Source organism: Lipotes vexillifer, unplaced genomic scaffold (genome assembly GCF_000442215.2).
Source record: "Lipotes vexillifer unplaced genomic scaffold, Lipotes_vexillifer_v1.1 scaffold717, whole genome shotgun sequence".
NCBI classification, from domain to species: domain Eukaryota; kingdom Metazoa; phylum Chordata; class Mammalia; order Artiodactyla; family Lipotidae; genus Lipotes; species Lipotes vexillifer.
In genome coordinates this window covers 5146654-5162185 of record NW_006798707.1, presented here as the reverse complement: position 1 = coordinate 5162185, position 15532 = coordinate 5146654, and the positions used below count along the sequence as shown (strand labels likewise).

Genomic DNA, 15532 nt, shown 5'->3' with positions numbered 1-15532 from the left:
GGCCACCATAACTGCTGTTCTCCAGAATAGCCTATTAGTTAGGCACTTTTCAAGCGCAAAGTATCAGAGATTTTGTTTCCCCCAATATATAAGAGGTGGCTCCAATATTGGTTTCTGACCTCAAAAGTATCTTCATTTTAATTTCCATTCACATACCCTATGGGATGGATATTCAGAAGCCCCTGGTCCAGCCTTAATTTTGGTCCCTGGACTTCATCAATCCAAAAGGTTTGGCGGGGGGATGAGGGAAGCCGAGCTCAGCAAGTCCCATGCTGGCTTGAGTGGCTTCCTTGCACGACCAGCTGGGGTGATGTGAGGGCTGGCCCACATACTCAGTCTTTGAGGTGCCTGATTTACCAGCCCAGTGAGACCACAGGGTTGGGGGACTTTTAAGACCACACCTAGAAGACCTTGATCCCAAGAAAATCTCCAGGACTAGAGAGCAGTGGAACTCCAGTCCCAGGGGATGACACATGGGTACTGGTGCCTTTCCTTTACTGTACAACGGAACTGGCCTCATTCCCTGCTTCCCCGGAATGCAGGGCAGCCTGTCTGAGTGGGAGGCCACGTGGGTCTGCTGCCTCCCGTGTTGAGGGGACTGAGCCTGTGTGTGGACGAATGGTTCTTCACTCGAAGCTCAGTCCAGGCATTTCCCAGCATCCCAACAAAGACTTTTTTTCCTCTGAGTTCATATTCTTTAACCCTTGACCATCCAGTGGGGCTGAGAGGGACAAAGCTGGGCTGCGGAGAAGGCGGCTGTGGGGCCTGCACAGTGATGCTTTCCAAGTATGATCGTCTCCAGGACAAGATCATGTATCCTTTGCCTGCTAGCTGATGGCCTTTGAGGACTGTGATGCAGGGGTCAGCTTTTGAGTGAGTGTGCTTGTGCGCATATACGCGTAAGCCCCTGTGTTTCCAAGTAGGCTTTGGTCATGCAGAGGGACATTATAGAATGATGTCTCAGGAAGTATCTTCCTGGCTTATAAATATATATGGACAAGATTCTGAACTGCTGAAAAAAATCATCTTTTTAAAATTCAGACTTATATCACATCCCATGAAATCCTTCAGTAGGCCTCCATTGTCCCCAGATTAAAGTCCAATCTTTTTGTTCAACATGTGAGGTCCTTCGATTTTCCCCACCTTTCCTCTCCAGTTTTCTTTCTCTTCACGGGTCCAGTACTCTGTTCATGCAGAAACAATTGTGAACTACCAATGCTCCATGCCCATTCATTTCTTGGTCTTTGCAGAAGCTGCTTCCCATCTTGAATGTCCTTTTCTCAAGGACTTCTCTACCTGGCTAACTCTTACTAGCACTTTAGGACTGGGCAAAATATCACCTCCTCTAGGAAGCCTTCCTTGACCTCCCAAGATTGGGTTAGGTGCCCCTTGTCTCTGCTGGTGCCATGGTGCCCTGTGCATAGCCCTCCTGAAACACTTACCGTAAAATATTTAAATTTCATCTTCACACTGGCTTCTGTTTTCCTGAGTTGAAGGCAAGCTATTAGAGGACAGAGATTCCATCTTATTCACCTTTATTTCCTCAGCCCTCGGCAGGGTGCCTGGCACTTGGTTGTCTTTCAGTAACTGATGTTGTCTGTATGAGTGAATGAGCGATGAATAAAGGGATAGATGTGGGGAAGCTATTTCTAAGGGGTTGGTGTCCCATGCCACCTGGGGATGTCCCCTCCCTCTCCCCACAGAGGAATGGGAGAAATGGAGGTGAGTGAAAGCAGAGAAGCAAAAGTGATAGGAGGTTCTGAAATTGAAGTGACTAAGGACGGGCCCTGCAGAGAGAGGAGCACACTTTGGGCCTGGAAACTGCCAGAAGCTTCCTCTTGACTCAGCCTCCAGTGTGGGGCTAAGAGGCAGCTGAAAGTGACCCTGGCTCCCATGCTCCAGCTCAGAGGCCTAGGGCGCACCGATGTGTGACTCCACAGGACGCTGGAGGGGCTTGGGCGCAGAGTCTTGGGTAGAGAGGTGAGGACGCCTGTAGAAAAGACAAGGACATAATGTAGAGAGAAGAGAAGTGACACAGGCATCACAGATCTCCCAGACCCTGCACTCAGGTCTGCTCTGATGACCTGAGTGGTCAATGGAATGACCTTAATTTGGGTTCCAGTCACTTTTCTGCCAACGCCTGCCTGGCCCCCATTTGCTCCTTGCACCATGTTGCCGTGACAACTGTGGAAGGAATTGGAAGTACCAAGACGAGGCTGCATCCTGTGCAGGTAACCAGAGGCTCTGACCAAGGCTGCAGACTTGCTCTGAGTTGTTGGGCTGCGTGTCACTTCCCGGGCAAAGGTGGCATTCTGGCCCAGCCACCTCCCCAGATCCTCCTGGAGGTGAGGGGATGGCTGTGAGGCAGAAAGTGGAGGCACCCGAGCCTGAAGCTCCCTCCTGTGTCTGGGTGGATGGTGACATTGCATATGCCCCATGGGAACCAAGAGGTCAACTGGATCTGGCGGCTGGTAAGTCCAGCTGTGTCAGAGCTGGAGGGAGGAGGGGCAGGGGAACTTCCTCACCTTGTGCCTGAGCGTGCTTAGGAAGCCCCCTTGCCGTCTCAGGTTGAAGATTCCGAATGCTCTGTGCCCCTTGATAAAAAACCCACCTACTCCCTGCTCCCTCCAGTGGTAATTTCATTGCACCTCTCACCTTCCACCCACGGATCATATAGACATGGGCTCATTAAAATGGAGGTTAGCAAGGGCTGAGTCAGAGAACAGACACATGGGTGTCTGACCAGTGCTTTCTCCCTGATGGTGCCAGGGACCTGAGGATGAAGCGAAATTGGGAACACTTTGGGGAAGAGTGGGCAGTAGTCTGAAGGGTTTGTGGAGAGAGAAAAGATGCTCGTAGACAAGGTGGAATGGAGCCCATGTGGGAGCAGAGCACAGTGGGAAGGAAAAGCCACTGTTCCCGGTGCTTACGTTTAGGGAAACTGAGGCAGGAGGTCCTTAGGAGATTGCATCACGGAAGGTGCCTGAGCCAGGCCCTTTTCTTAATCTTCCCTTGACTGTGTCATTCAGATCCTGCCACCCTTGTGCCCCTTATGTGAGTCTGGAGCCAGGATCGCCGGTTATATAATTAGCAAACTAATTATACTATTATATATTATAATTATACTATACAAACTAATTATATATTAGCAAACTAAGTATAATTAGCAAACTAATTATACTCCCTGGAGGGAGCGTCCGGGGCCAGTCATGTGGGGTCAGAGCGCAGTGGGGTGGTGTTGCTTCACTGCCATGTCTTTGCTTCCTAGGCAGGAAAAGGGCAGATTACTAAACTTGTCCAACCTAAAGCAGATGTGAGAAGATTAATGAGGGCTTGTAATTTTCTTTGAAACACAGATGAAAGAAAGAATGAACCGTTTAAACACAGGGATCATATCCATACAATGAGGCGAAAACCCTCTCTTTCCGATGGAATAGATCCTTATTCCTGACATACTTCTCTTGGTTCCAAATAAGCTGTAGATTCCACTTCCTCTTGTCCATTTATGTTTTTCTCTTGGCTTCTACGACAGCACACTTCCCTCATTTTCCTCCTGCCTCCATGCTTGCACCATGTACAGCTCTTCCTCGGCTCAGTGCCTAATTGCTGCAGCACCCTGGGTTCCGGCCTGGGCCCCATCTCTTCTCCACCTTCACACTCTCCTGAGGTGAGTTTAATGCCATCTACATGTGAATGCATCATCTTTGTATCTTCAGTTTCGACCTCTCCTCAGAGACCAGACTCCTCTTTCCAGCCGCCTACTTAAATCACTAGATGGATGTCTAATCTCAAACTTAACAAAACCCCCCAACTTCTTTCTTCCCTGGTCTTCCTCCATCTGAGTCAGTGGCAAAAGCATCCACCCAACTGCTCAAGATAGAAATCTAGGAGTCACCTATGATTCTTTCTCTGATACACCACATCCAATCCATCCAGAAGTAGTAACTACTCTACCTCCAGACTTTACAGTGAAATCTTCAGTTTTTTCCTCTGTTTCCCCCATTAATGTTTGGTTCAAGTCACTATACCCTCTTGCCTAGGCCACTTTAGTGTCCTGTTCCCCTGTTTCTTCTCTTGCGCCTACAGCTATTCCCTGCGCAGCAGCTAGAGTGATTCTTTAAAAAACACAAATTCGATCATATCAAGCCCTGCTGAAATTCCTCTTAAAGGCCTCTCATTATCACACCCAGAATAACAATCCGGATCCCTAACCCTGGCTTATGAAGAGCTGCATGGACTGGCTGCTGCCTGTTCCTCCAGCTGACATCCCTTGTCCCAGGATTCCATCCACCCTGGCTTTTCAGCAGCTCTAGCGCATCAGACTTTTGCACTGTCTGTGCTCAGAGCCTTTGCACTCGCTGTTCCCTCTGCCTGGGATACACCCTTCCCTGCACCAAATTACATCATTAAGTTCAACTGGAAGGTCACTTTTTCAGAGTGACTTTTCTAACCACTCCAAATAGCCACTAGTCAGTCTGGGTCATGTCCTCTTGTACTAATTCTCTACATAGCACTGACCTCCACCTCAAATTTTCTTCTTTGTTTTTGTCAGTATTTCCCCTACTAGGATATGAGCTTCATGAGACCAGGACCCTCATCTCTCTTCTTCACTCTCTGTCCCTAGTGCCTTTACCCCTCCTGGTACATAATAGTTTCTCAGTAAATATCTGTCAAATGAATGACTATCCATGCTAGGCACTGGGGATACAACATTCTAGCAATTTTACTTAATGTAAGTTCCAAGAGAGATTCTCAGAGATTAAAAAATAGTGTAGATGAGGAGAATCTCCTTGTAATAAAAATCTTGCAGGTTTGAATGAAAATTCTGTGACATTCAATGCTTTTAGTGAATTCTATATCACACATTTCCCAATTCTTAAGTCCCCACCCCCACCCATTGGACTTCAAGGATTGCCTTCACATGAGAATACAGCAGCATTCTAATTTGGAATAAAATGCATTCATTTGGTTGATTTTGGATTGTGGGGTAGTTAAAAGAACCTGACACAGCTCTTGCATTCACCATGTGTGATCTTGCATACATGTCTTAAATATCTGAGCCTGCTTCCTCCTCTCTCTATTGAAGGGAATGAAGGGTGAGAAGCCCCTCTGGCTTTAACAGTTGTTCTTTGAGGGGGCTGTCCTATTAATAACTCCCATGGGTTGACTCCTTCCTCTATGCCAGGGATGATGTTAAGAGTTTTACGTGAATGATCTTACTGAATCCTCTAAGTGCTAGGATGGTCCTAAACATATAGACAAGGCTTAGTGAGGCTTGGTAACCTGGCCAAGGTCACAGCTGGGAAGTGGCAGCACTACGATTTGACTTCATGCGGTCTGCTACCCTACACTGCCTGTCGACATGGGCTGGCTCCAGTTGAGTCACGAGGGAGCCTGGGAGGGGTTCTGCAACACAGGTGTCTACGTCATCTGCCCCTTTTAGGAGAGAATCGCCAAAAGCCACGGCTCCCAGTGTGGGTTCTGCACCCCCGGCATCGTCATGAGCATGTACACGCTGCTTCGGAACCAGCCCGAGCCCACTGTTGAGGAGATCGAGGATGCCTTCCAAGGTATGGGCCTTGAGGCAGGGCCCGGGAGGTGGAGTGGCAAGTGGGGCTCTGAGGAGGGCTGGGCAGGGCCAGAGTGGATGCCAGGCATGGACTAGGAGTTCCAGGCACCGCCTTTCGAGGGAAAGGCTCAAGCCATCCCACCATGTTGGTTACGATTGACTGGAAGGGTGGCGCTTTCTTAATTGGAAGAACACTTGGGAGGTTTGGAGACCTTCTGGGGTCTCCTGCCTTAGTGTTCATCTTCCTGAGGTGTCTCCTGCTCTCACCCCGTGCTAGGATGGGGTAGCCATGAGTGGCCGGAGTGGGAGGAGATCGTTTGGGAAACGGCACAGAAGCTAATGACATGGCGTCTTCCTTGCTGCTTCCTCAGAGCAGGATTCTGCAGGGCAAGGCCCACCTATGAGGAAGGAGGCCATGACTCTGAGCCTTGAGCAGGGACTGGCTTCCCACTTTGCCTTCTGTGAATAGGCCCAGATGGTTGGGCCTGGTATCTGTTCCTCTGAATTGAGTAGAGAAGGCTCCCCATTCATTCAGTCCATTTTAATGCATCATTTATTCAGTCAGTTATATGAAGTCCTATCATATGTTAGGCACAATACAGGGTACAGGGGACACAGGGATGAAAGACACAGTCCCTCCTCTCAAGGGGGTTGTACTCTGAAGGGGAAGAGAGCTTATAATGTAGTTTGATAAGCTCACCGATAAAGCTATGACTAGGCACCCTGGGAGGACTTAGGAGGAGCACCTGATCCAGTCTAGGCATTCTAGCAAGGCTTCCTGGAAGAAGTGGTAGATGTTTTGGAGTCAGGGATACAAGCAGGAGGAGGGTCATTCCAAGCAAAGAAAATAAAATATGTAAAGAGGGCATTTAACTGAGCTGGGAGCAAAGCCACAAACCCCTTAGCTGCTCCGGGGCCTGCACTGACACTGCAGCTTGTTCCTTGGCCCACAGGAAACCTGTGCCGTTGCACAGGCTACAGACCCATCCTCCAGGGCTTCCGGACCTTCGCCAAGGTAAGTTGGGGCCCTGGGGCAGCAGTGGCCCTGCTCCTGAAGCAGCAGCACTCAGGAATCACAGCTGGGAGGGGTGCCACGGGCCTCTGGGTCACAGAGAAAAATGATCACGTGGCCAGCTGGCAGACAAGGGCATTGGGCTGTGCCGTTCTTATTCTGGGGGTTGGAGGGAGGTGGTGGTTCTCATCAATAGCATGGAGACTTTTCTTCCAGGGAAGGCCTGGAGAACTGGTTACTGGAAGAGACATGCTGCCTAAGAGCTAATTTCCTCCAGGGCATTCGGGCTTGGCATCCTTCCTTGGTGACTGGCATGGTCAGCCCACGGCACAGGTGCTGAACGTGGCATTTAATAACAACCCAGCCTGACTCAGCACTTGAGTCCCTCCTCCTTTCCTGTCCCGGCTGCTTTCTGCAGCTGGCACTCTGCTGGGCTTATGAAACTGCTAATTAGATCTTCAGACAGTGTGTGAACCCCTGTAGTGTTCATATTACTCTGAGTGAGAAACCACAGCTGGGGTGCATGAGCATTGATTACATAAATGCAGACACACACCTGTCATCTGGCAAGGAGGATGGAGGGCTAGCTTCTCCTTTCTTGGCTTAATCTCCCCAGATTTTACCTGATTTCCCAGCTGGGTCAAGTTGATCCTGACTCCAATCAAACTGTCTCATCTCAATTTGATTCTGGGTTAAGGGGAGAGTCACAGACTCCTGTGCCTTTCACTGACCTTTAGAGTTGGTACAGTACAAAAAGGAGTATTGTGTCCAAATAGTCCAAAAGGGTGGAGATGGAGATGGAGCCTCTAAGGATGGAAAATGCCACATCCTGGTGAATGCTGTTGATGATGAGGAGCCAGGAGGTACGGATTTAAATGAAAATGATTGAAAGCTTAGATTCAGAATCTGCAGACCTGGGTTCAAAGCTCATTCCATCACTTAACTGATGCATGATATTGGGCAAATTTCCTTGTTTCTAAAATGGGGATTGTAATAATACCTACCTTACAGTGCTTGTGGAAAGGACTTCTTGTAAAGCTCTTAGGACAATGCCTGGCACATCTTACATTTTCAGTAAATGGCAACATAAATTATGATGCTGGTACATTTTTTCCATTACCCATATTTGATCTTCATGTATTGCTTAGGCTTCCCTGAGAACCAGGGATTGTTAATCTTGTGCATGTACTTATTTCATAGGAGGCTTCTCAAAGAAATACAGTCTGACCAGCTCTCCTAGTTTCTCCAGAGAGAAGGGCTTTTGAGTGTAGCTGACAATTATACTCCTTCTGTGGGTCAGAGTTTTATCATCATTTACACAGTTCCTGAGTCTATTGTGACACCATGGGAGGAGGTGAGCTGCACCCCCTTCACTCCAGCTGCCTGGCAGTGTAGAGCAGAGTAGAGCTGTGTCCTCCAAGCAGGCAAAATGACTGGCACACAGAATGTGCTCAGAAGCTCATGCATGTTACTCCTTGGAGGCCCCCAAGGCCTTTATTCAGAGCCTTTTAATTGTTACCTTACACACAGTTCTAAAAAGCTCATCTATCTAGTTTTCATGGCCATAGCACACACCGGAAGAGGGTGAGAAGAGCATGCTATAGCGAGGCAGCCTGTTCACAGCAGGAAATGACAACATTCATCTAGCAGCAAGGAAGGAAATGGGGGAACCATGAAAGTAAGCCCAGTAGTTTTAGCCTACTGAGAAAAGTGGAAATCTCTCTGGGGAAAAACCCTAGCCTTATCTAACCGCAGTAGGCCTTGAGGGCAGTGACACATTATTGTACGTTACAGTAATTTACGTCATAAACACATCAATGAATTATCAAGGAAAAAGATCTAAGTAAGAAAGTGCTGACACTTTCATTATCTGAATAATCCACTTTTGCGAAATACATCCTTCCCCACAAGGACCAGGTGAGGGAGGCTGTTGTCTTACTGTACGCAGGGCCTGGTAATTTTCCACATCACTCCTCCAAAAAGAGAGATGCGAAGAGGCCCTCTCTGTTCTGTCCAAATTCAGAGGGGAAGGGCAAGGTGGTGGTGTGGCGGTATAAAATAGACCGAGCTGCTCTGAGATCCAGTGGCAAAGCAGTGAATGCAAGAGGGGTCTGCACGCAGGGCAGCATGTGCAGGGGGGTTGAGGCAAGTCTGACAGTGCTTGCACGTTCTCAGAGGCTACACCTTCGGCCTCCTTGGCCCTCTGAGAACTTCCTTGGGAACACTGGTGGGTGGTGACTCACCCTTTGGGAAATGTCGGCATAAATGGTGTCTTCCATTATTCACGTAAGGAAGGGCTACTCCCAGCCTGCTCCCCCAGGAATGGCTGTCCTGGAAATGTGTCTAGGTCTATGCCTGGGAGTTCCCCCACTTTTGCCTCTTAGCACAACTCCACGATTCTGTAGTGTCTTTTGGGGCCCTGAGCTGAGACTCCTGTCTCCTTGGGCTAGATCAGTCAGGTGAACACACCCTTTCCCACCTTCAGTGCATTGGTTTTGGGAGGTAGCAATCTGGGCTCTATTCTGTGCTCCGCCATTGGCACCCCAAGAGGTCCTGAGCAAGTCCTTTCCCTGTAGGTGATGAGTCATCAGACCTGTACACATCCTCCAGAACAGGCCTGCAGTGAGGAATAAAGAGTGTGAGCTTTCTGGCGAGAAGTGCCTGATAAGGAGTGGAAAGGCCATCAGGCACACTGGCCGGGCACACCGCTGGTCCTGAACGTCTTTGGCAACAGCCCCACAAAGACTCCAGCCTGGGAGGCATCCAGCCCATTCCCATAGAACTTGATGGTTTAGAAGTAGAGGCATGAGGGGCTTCCCTAGTGGTCCAGTGGTTAAGACTCTGTGCTTCCCCTGCAGGGGATGCAGCTTCGATCCCTGGTCGGGGAGCAAAGGCCTCCTCAGGAAGCAGTACTGAAGAGGAATGTGGGCAAAAGAGATGATTCGATAAAATAGGACTAGCTTTTATGGAGAAATTTTCACATAATTAAATATCCCTGCTGCTTCCAGGAGAGGTCCTGTTTGTTTATTCTCAAGTTATTTAATCTACATTAACAAAGTGAAAGTAGTTAAAGCAGAGGCCTTTCCTCTGTGCAGAGGCAAGTGGGATGGGGTGGGGTATCTGCTGTTCCTTTTGATGCTGGAATAGGTATCATACCCAGATTTCATTTGATAGTAATAATCTAGGTTCTTTAGCTTCTGTGAAAACTCTTTGCAAATATCTTTGTGTGAATGTTGGTCATCTCTCTAGGATGGTGGATGCTGTGGAGGAAATGGGAACAACCCAAACTGCTGCATGAACCAGAAGAAAGACCACAAGGTAAGTGGATCCTTTTCAGCCTGGAAGCCTGAGGGCCAACCGCAGATCAAAGGAGCCAGTGGGCTCTCTCTACACTCTGGGCAGTGGTGGCTGGAAGAGGAAACAGTTACGCCCCAACCATGAGGGTGGTGAATGTGTACATTATCCCCGGATCCTCTGTCAAGACCTCCTTGTCCCTTCTTCCCAGGAGATACCAGCTCCTCCACCAGCCTGCTGGGGTCTGTGGATGAGCTCGCTTGGACAGAGGGCTAGGCCAGCCCTATGGGGCATTTTAAAGGAGGGGACAGTGTATCACTCATCTGTCCCCTTTTCCAGCAGGTCACTCTCTCGCCATCTTTATTCAACCCAGAGGAATTCATGCCCCTGGATCCCACCCAGGAACCCATCTTCCCCCCAGAGTTGCTGGTAGGTGATGCCCCATGAGCCCCTGGAGACCTGTTGGGTCCCACTCGTACCCACTGGGGCCTTTGTGTCCTCCTTGTCCTGTAGGTTTCAGCCTGAATTTCCCTTCCTTTCTCTGACACCCAAACGTCAAGTCCCTGTGCCACATACTCCCACAGGAACCCACACTTCTCTCCTTCTCACACGTGTCACTCTGAGGGAGTGGATCCCTTTGGCACACTGTGTACAGTAGCAGGAGCTCCAGAAGTATTTGGTGACCTCCTGGCTAAATCTCATGTATAAGCCCTCAAGCAATCCATTCTTCTTTCTGTTAGCAGTCCATTTATATACGAAACAAACAAACAAAGAGAGCTGTGTTCAAAGGACACAATCCATGGCCTGCAGCCACGTCTTAAGGACACCTCTCATGCCTACTTTCTCACCTTGATGATTCTGCTCCTTCACTCCAACATCATGACCAAAATAATAATAATAATAATAATCAAGCTACTCTCAAGGTTTCTCAAGTGCAGATTTCTCAGGGGGTGGTGAGCTCATGAAGACTGCTTTATGAATTCAACAGGCCAGAAAGAACGGCTTTGCAGCAGACCACCAGCATATCTTTCTCTGGATTGTGAAACCTTGCAAAACCATCAGTTTGATTTGGGGGTTTTCTCTCTCAGCCCCGCATCACCCCTCATGCTCTAGAGCCAAGCTTCCGTTGCATTCCCTTCTTATCCCCCTCCCGTACCTCCTGGAGACATTGTGGGACAGTTCAAGTCACCTTGCGGCAGTGACCTTCAGCAGGTCCCATAACCTTGATCCTCAGGTTCCTCCTTCAGCTGTAAAAGATGAGACTAACAGTGCCTCCTTCACTGAGATCTTCTGAAGACTAAATGACATAATGTCTGTAAAAGAGCTGCAACGTAATTCCTGCCTCGATACGTGGTGTCCTCCCTCCCTTCTCCCCTGACATGCATTTTCCGTCTGAATTCAGTATTAAACAAATCCGTAGTAGAGTTGATCCCCTTGCAAACTTAAAGCAATGGCCCTGGGAATGGCAGTGGGGAGGAAGAGGCAGCACAGTAAGAAAACTTCACTTTCCAGAGGCTGAAAGACATTCCACAGAAGCAGCTGCGTTTTGAAGGGGAGCGTGTGACCTGGATCCAGGCTTCGGCCCTGAACGAGCTGCTGGACCTCAAAGCGCAGCACCCTGAGGCCAAGCTGGTGGTGGGGAACACAGAGATTGGTAAGGGCGCGGGGTGGCCCTGGGCCAGTCTGCCAAGTTCAGCCCCTGTGGCTGTGTGTCCTCCGTGTGTCCTCTTCTGCCCTCACTTCCCCATTTCATATGTGGAGTAATAACACCTCCTGTAAAGGGTTGTCCTGAGTACTAACCGAGCTCCTTGCTGACTGTTCTCCGTAAGCACTGACAGAGAGCCTGCTCTGTGCTGGGTATTCTGGGAGAGCCAGGGGTACCCAGATCACCTGGACCAGACCCCTTCCTTTCAGTGTCTCCCAGTCTAAAGGCGGAGGGAGCAACGTAGCTTACGTGTCTGGGCCGGTGTCTCACGGACACTAGGGGTTCCATAAAGGTCACTCTCTTGCCCTCCCTTTTCTGGGGGTGATGTGGTAAGGCTAGGGAGAGGAGGTGTCCAAGTGTGACTGTGCTGTGTTGCCCATGACTGTGGCCACCTGCCGTGTGGTGCCACCACCTGGGACATGAGGCCCGCAGTACGTGAACAGGTCAAGGAGACACCAGATATGCAGCTCTTGGGCTTGGTGCTTGAAGACACAGGAGCAGAGGTGCCCAGGTCCCTGCTCGTCTCCATCCATTTATAAACCTGGCTTGGCCCGTTTCCACTTGGCTGGACCCAAGCCCAGTGGGGATCCAAGGAGAGGATGGTGGCACAGCCGAGGTCTGCCTCAGAGGAGCCCGGGTTTGGGGGAACTTGACATGCTTTTAAGCAGCCAAGTCCAGCTTGTGGGGGACTCCTGGCTCTGGCTCTGGAGGGACCCCCCAAGCCGTGGGTTCTGGTTGGTTCTTCAGCCACAGAGAGGAGGGCCTGGCTGGTGAAGTGCTGAGCTGGGCCACCCTTGTGAGGACAGGTGCTGTACAGAGTCCCCTGCTGCAGTAATGTGACACATCAGGATGGCAGGGTGGCCTGTGAGACATGCCTCAGGTGATATGACCACAATGGCTGGCCTGTGTAGCCATGACCCAAGGGCCCAGGGTCCCGTGAGTTAGGGTGGAGAATGACTGGCTGGAAGAATATTTTGGGTCCTTGGGTATATGACATGTTCCTCGCCACGAGTCACACAATGTCCTGGGCTCAGTTAGATTCTAAGAGAAAGGCATTCACAAAGATATTATAAGCTCCAAGTTAGAAATAATTGCTTAAGACCATGCCACAGCTCTACCTCCTCCCTCACACACACTCCGCACAGTGTAACCACCTACCGCCGTGACGTCGGGGGAAGTGGGTCATAGACAACCCCTTATCAAAATGAGCCACTTAGTGCCTCCATCTGCATTCTTTGCCCTACGAGCTGATATTCAAACAGGCCAGACTCCTCAAAGCCTGCGCCTCCCTTCAGAGACCCTCAACAGCACCGGAAAGGGGCGGGGGGGTGATGCACAGACATTTCCTTCTTACCCTTTTCCATCTACAGCCCTGTGGGCAGGGCTGGGAGAGGTGCTGTGCTAACTGGGTCTGAGGAACAGAAGCAGGTCTGTTCGCAGAGATTTCTTACTTGATTCACCAGAAGGACAGAAACCAGACACAGACATTCGGTCCCACCAAGCCATGCACCTTAAGAACTCAGACAGATATTGGGGACTGGGAGGCCAGTCTGAAGTTTTCTCCCTCAGTCAATTTTCCTTTTTTGTCTGAATGTTAGACTTTCATATCATATTACTATTATATCCCGATTCTAATAAGTGCTCCGGTACTGAAATATGCCCATTCTTAGCTGTGTAATTTGGGCAAGAAACTTAACCTCCCTGTGCCTCAGTTTCTTCATCTATAAACAGAGAAAATCACAGTATTTCATAGTGTTATTGTGAGGATTAAGTGAGTTAAAATATGTAAAGTGCTTAGAAGCGTTCCTGACTTATTTTCATGCTCTTTTTCTAATACTGTGATTAAACACACATGCGCATATGCGCACACGCACACACACACGAATTCCAGTTCATCTTATTTGAATTCTGATGGGTTTTTTTTGAGAGGGAAAGACATAGCTTTCAGCCTGATTGTGCGGAAACTGCACTTACTCCCACATCTTGTCCACTGCACCCCTAATCCCAAGTCACCCACAGAGCATGTTACGATCATGAATATGTCCTCCGTCCTGTGTGCAGTGGTGGGGAAAAATGCCCTGGTGATAAACAACAGACCTATAACTTGAGGCTTCTTGTTTCTCTTCAGGCATTGAGATGAAGTTTAAGAATCAGCTGTTTCCTGTGATCATCTGCCCAGCCTGGATCCCTGAGCTGAATTCAGTGGAGCAGGGACTGGAGGGTAAGGGGAGGTTTGCCTGAGCCTACAGAGGGGCTGGGACGCTGGAGGTGGGTCATGCGGGGGGATGGCGAGTGCCAGGAAAGACTCCTCTTTGGCTCCCGCTGCCGCCTGCATTTTTGGGAGCCGCCCTGCATGGGGAAAGCCGGCACCCTCAGTGCCCTCCTCCTCAGAGCATCCATGGTAGGGTGCCAGCGGGCAAAGGGCTTGGGATTCTCCGTAGCTGTTCTCTATCCTGGCTGCATGTTAGAATCACTCATGGAAATAGGGGGTAGGTGGGGGGAGTTTTGGGGTGCTTCTTAAAAAAAATGCCGAGACTTCACCCTCAGAGATCTGATTTTATTGAGTTGAGAACCACTGGTTTAGAGAAACGAGCACTCTGGTTGTAGGGTCAACAGGCCTGGGGTTGAGTCCTGGCTCTTTTATTAGCTGTGTGGCATTGGGCAGGTCACTTGACCTCTCTGGGCCTTAATTTCCTCATCCATATAAGGATGTGCGTCCTGCTTTAGCCTTACTGGGGTTGCTGTGTATGGAAGTGCTTTCCGAGCTGTGACAGGGATCGCTGTCATTCCGAGCATGTGTTCCCAGGTATCTCCTTTGGAGCCGCTTGCCCCCTGAACTCTGTGGAAAAGACCCTGCTCGATGCGGTTGCCAAGCTTCCCACCCAGAAAACAGAGGTGTTCAGAGGCGTCCTGCAGCAGCTGCGCTGGTTTGCCGGGAAGCAGGTCAAGTCTGTGGCGGTGAGTCCCTATTTAGGGGCCCAGGATGCACATTTTCATCGCAAGGCGAGGGGGGCTAGTCTGGACTCTGCTGCAGACCCAATGGGTGTCAAACTTAAGTGCTTAGAATTGCCTGGGGTGTTTGTTGAAAATGCAGACTCCTGGGTCCTACCCTCAGAGCGTCTGACGGCAGGTCTGGAGTGGAGCCCACGGGTCAGGTTTTAACAAGCCCCATAGGTGTTTCTGATGAAGGTGGCCTGCGGGCCACCCTTGGAAGCACCCACACTGTGACTCAGTCTTTACCCCTGAGGTTGGAGCCACCTGCCCCCCTCTTCCTGGACTTGGTCGAGGCTGCCAGCAGGTGGATGAGAGATAAGTTAGGGAGAAGCCGAAATAGGAAGGGGGACTGCCTTTCAGAGCTGGGGAGAGAACCAGAGGTAGACCCCCTGAGAGGAGGGAGAGGCCCACCTGTTGACTGTAATAAGTCTTCGGACTAGCCCCCAAATTCTGGGTTTGCAGACGGCGTTCTCACACCTGGTGCCATTTCAGTCTCACGGTTGTTGATGGAGTTGGGAGAAAAGCTGGCTCTTCCATTTCACTGCTGTTGTTGTTTTAAATTAGAACAAAAAACAAAGCAAAACAGCCTACTCCCATTCTCATCACCCTACCCCAGGCACCTGCCTCCTTTGATTACAGATAAGGAGACATAAACCCAGAAAACTCTACTGAGTTCCCCATAAACCCAGAAAACTCTACTGAGTTCCCAAGCTCAGATGCAATCTACTTTTGGGAAGGATTTTTTTTTTTTCCTGGAGCACCTGGTTTTCTTCCTCTTTTCTAATAATAGGAACCCTGTGTCTGATTCTCTGTACATTCTTTGCCAAGGAAGCTCAGTTAGAACACACTGTTCATCCTTAAGGCTTCCTCCTCATTTTCCTTGATCTTTACCTTTTATTTCTCTTTTACTAAATCTCTATGGCCTCTGTGATAAACCACATCAACCCTTTCAGAAAGA

At 49.6% G+C, this 15532-nt stretch overlaps 1 protein-coding gene across 2 annotated transcripts in view; it reads left to right on the top strand.

Moving 5' to 3' along the window:
• Window positions 1-15532, top strand: part of XDH (xanthine dehydrogenase) — a 63073-nt gene that overhangs the window by 9620 nt on the left and 37921 nt on the right. The window contains exons 3-11 of one of the 2 annotated variants that reach the window (XM_007470884.1): window positions 717-813; window positions 2123-2231; window positions 5444-5570; window positions 6523-6584; window positions 9831-9899; window positions 10218-10304; window positions 11388-11529; window positions 13709-13801; window positions 14387-14538. In XM_007470884.1, the coding sequence (XP_007470946.1) occupies window positions 717-813; window positions 2123-2231; window positions 5444-5570; window positions 6523-6584; window positions 9831-9899; window positions 10218-10304; window positions 11388-11529; window positions 13709-13801; window positions 14387-14538 (938 nt within the window). Of the gene's footprint in view, window positions 1-716; window positions 814-2122; window positions 2232-5443; window positions 5571-6522; window positions 6585-9830; window positions 9900-10214; window positions 10305-11387; window positions 11530-13708; window positions 13802-14386; window positions 14539-15532 lie in introns of both variants that reach the window. The other variant, XM_007470883.1, reaches the window with a different exon arrangement.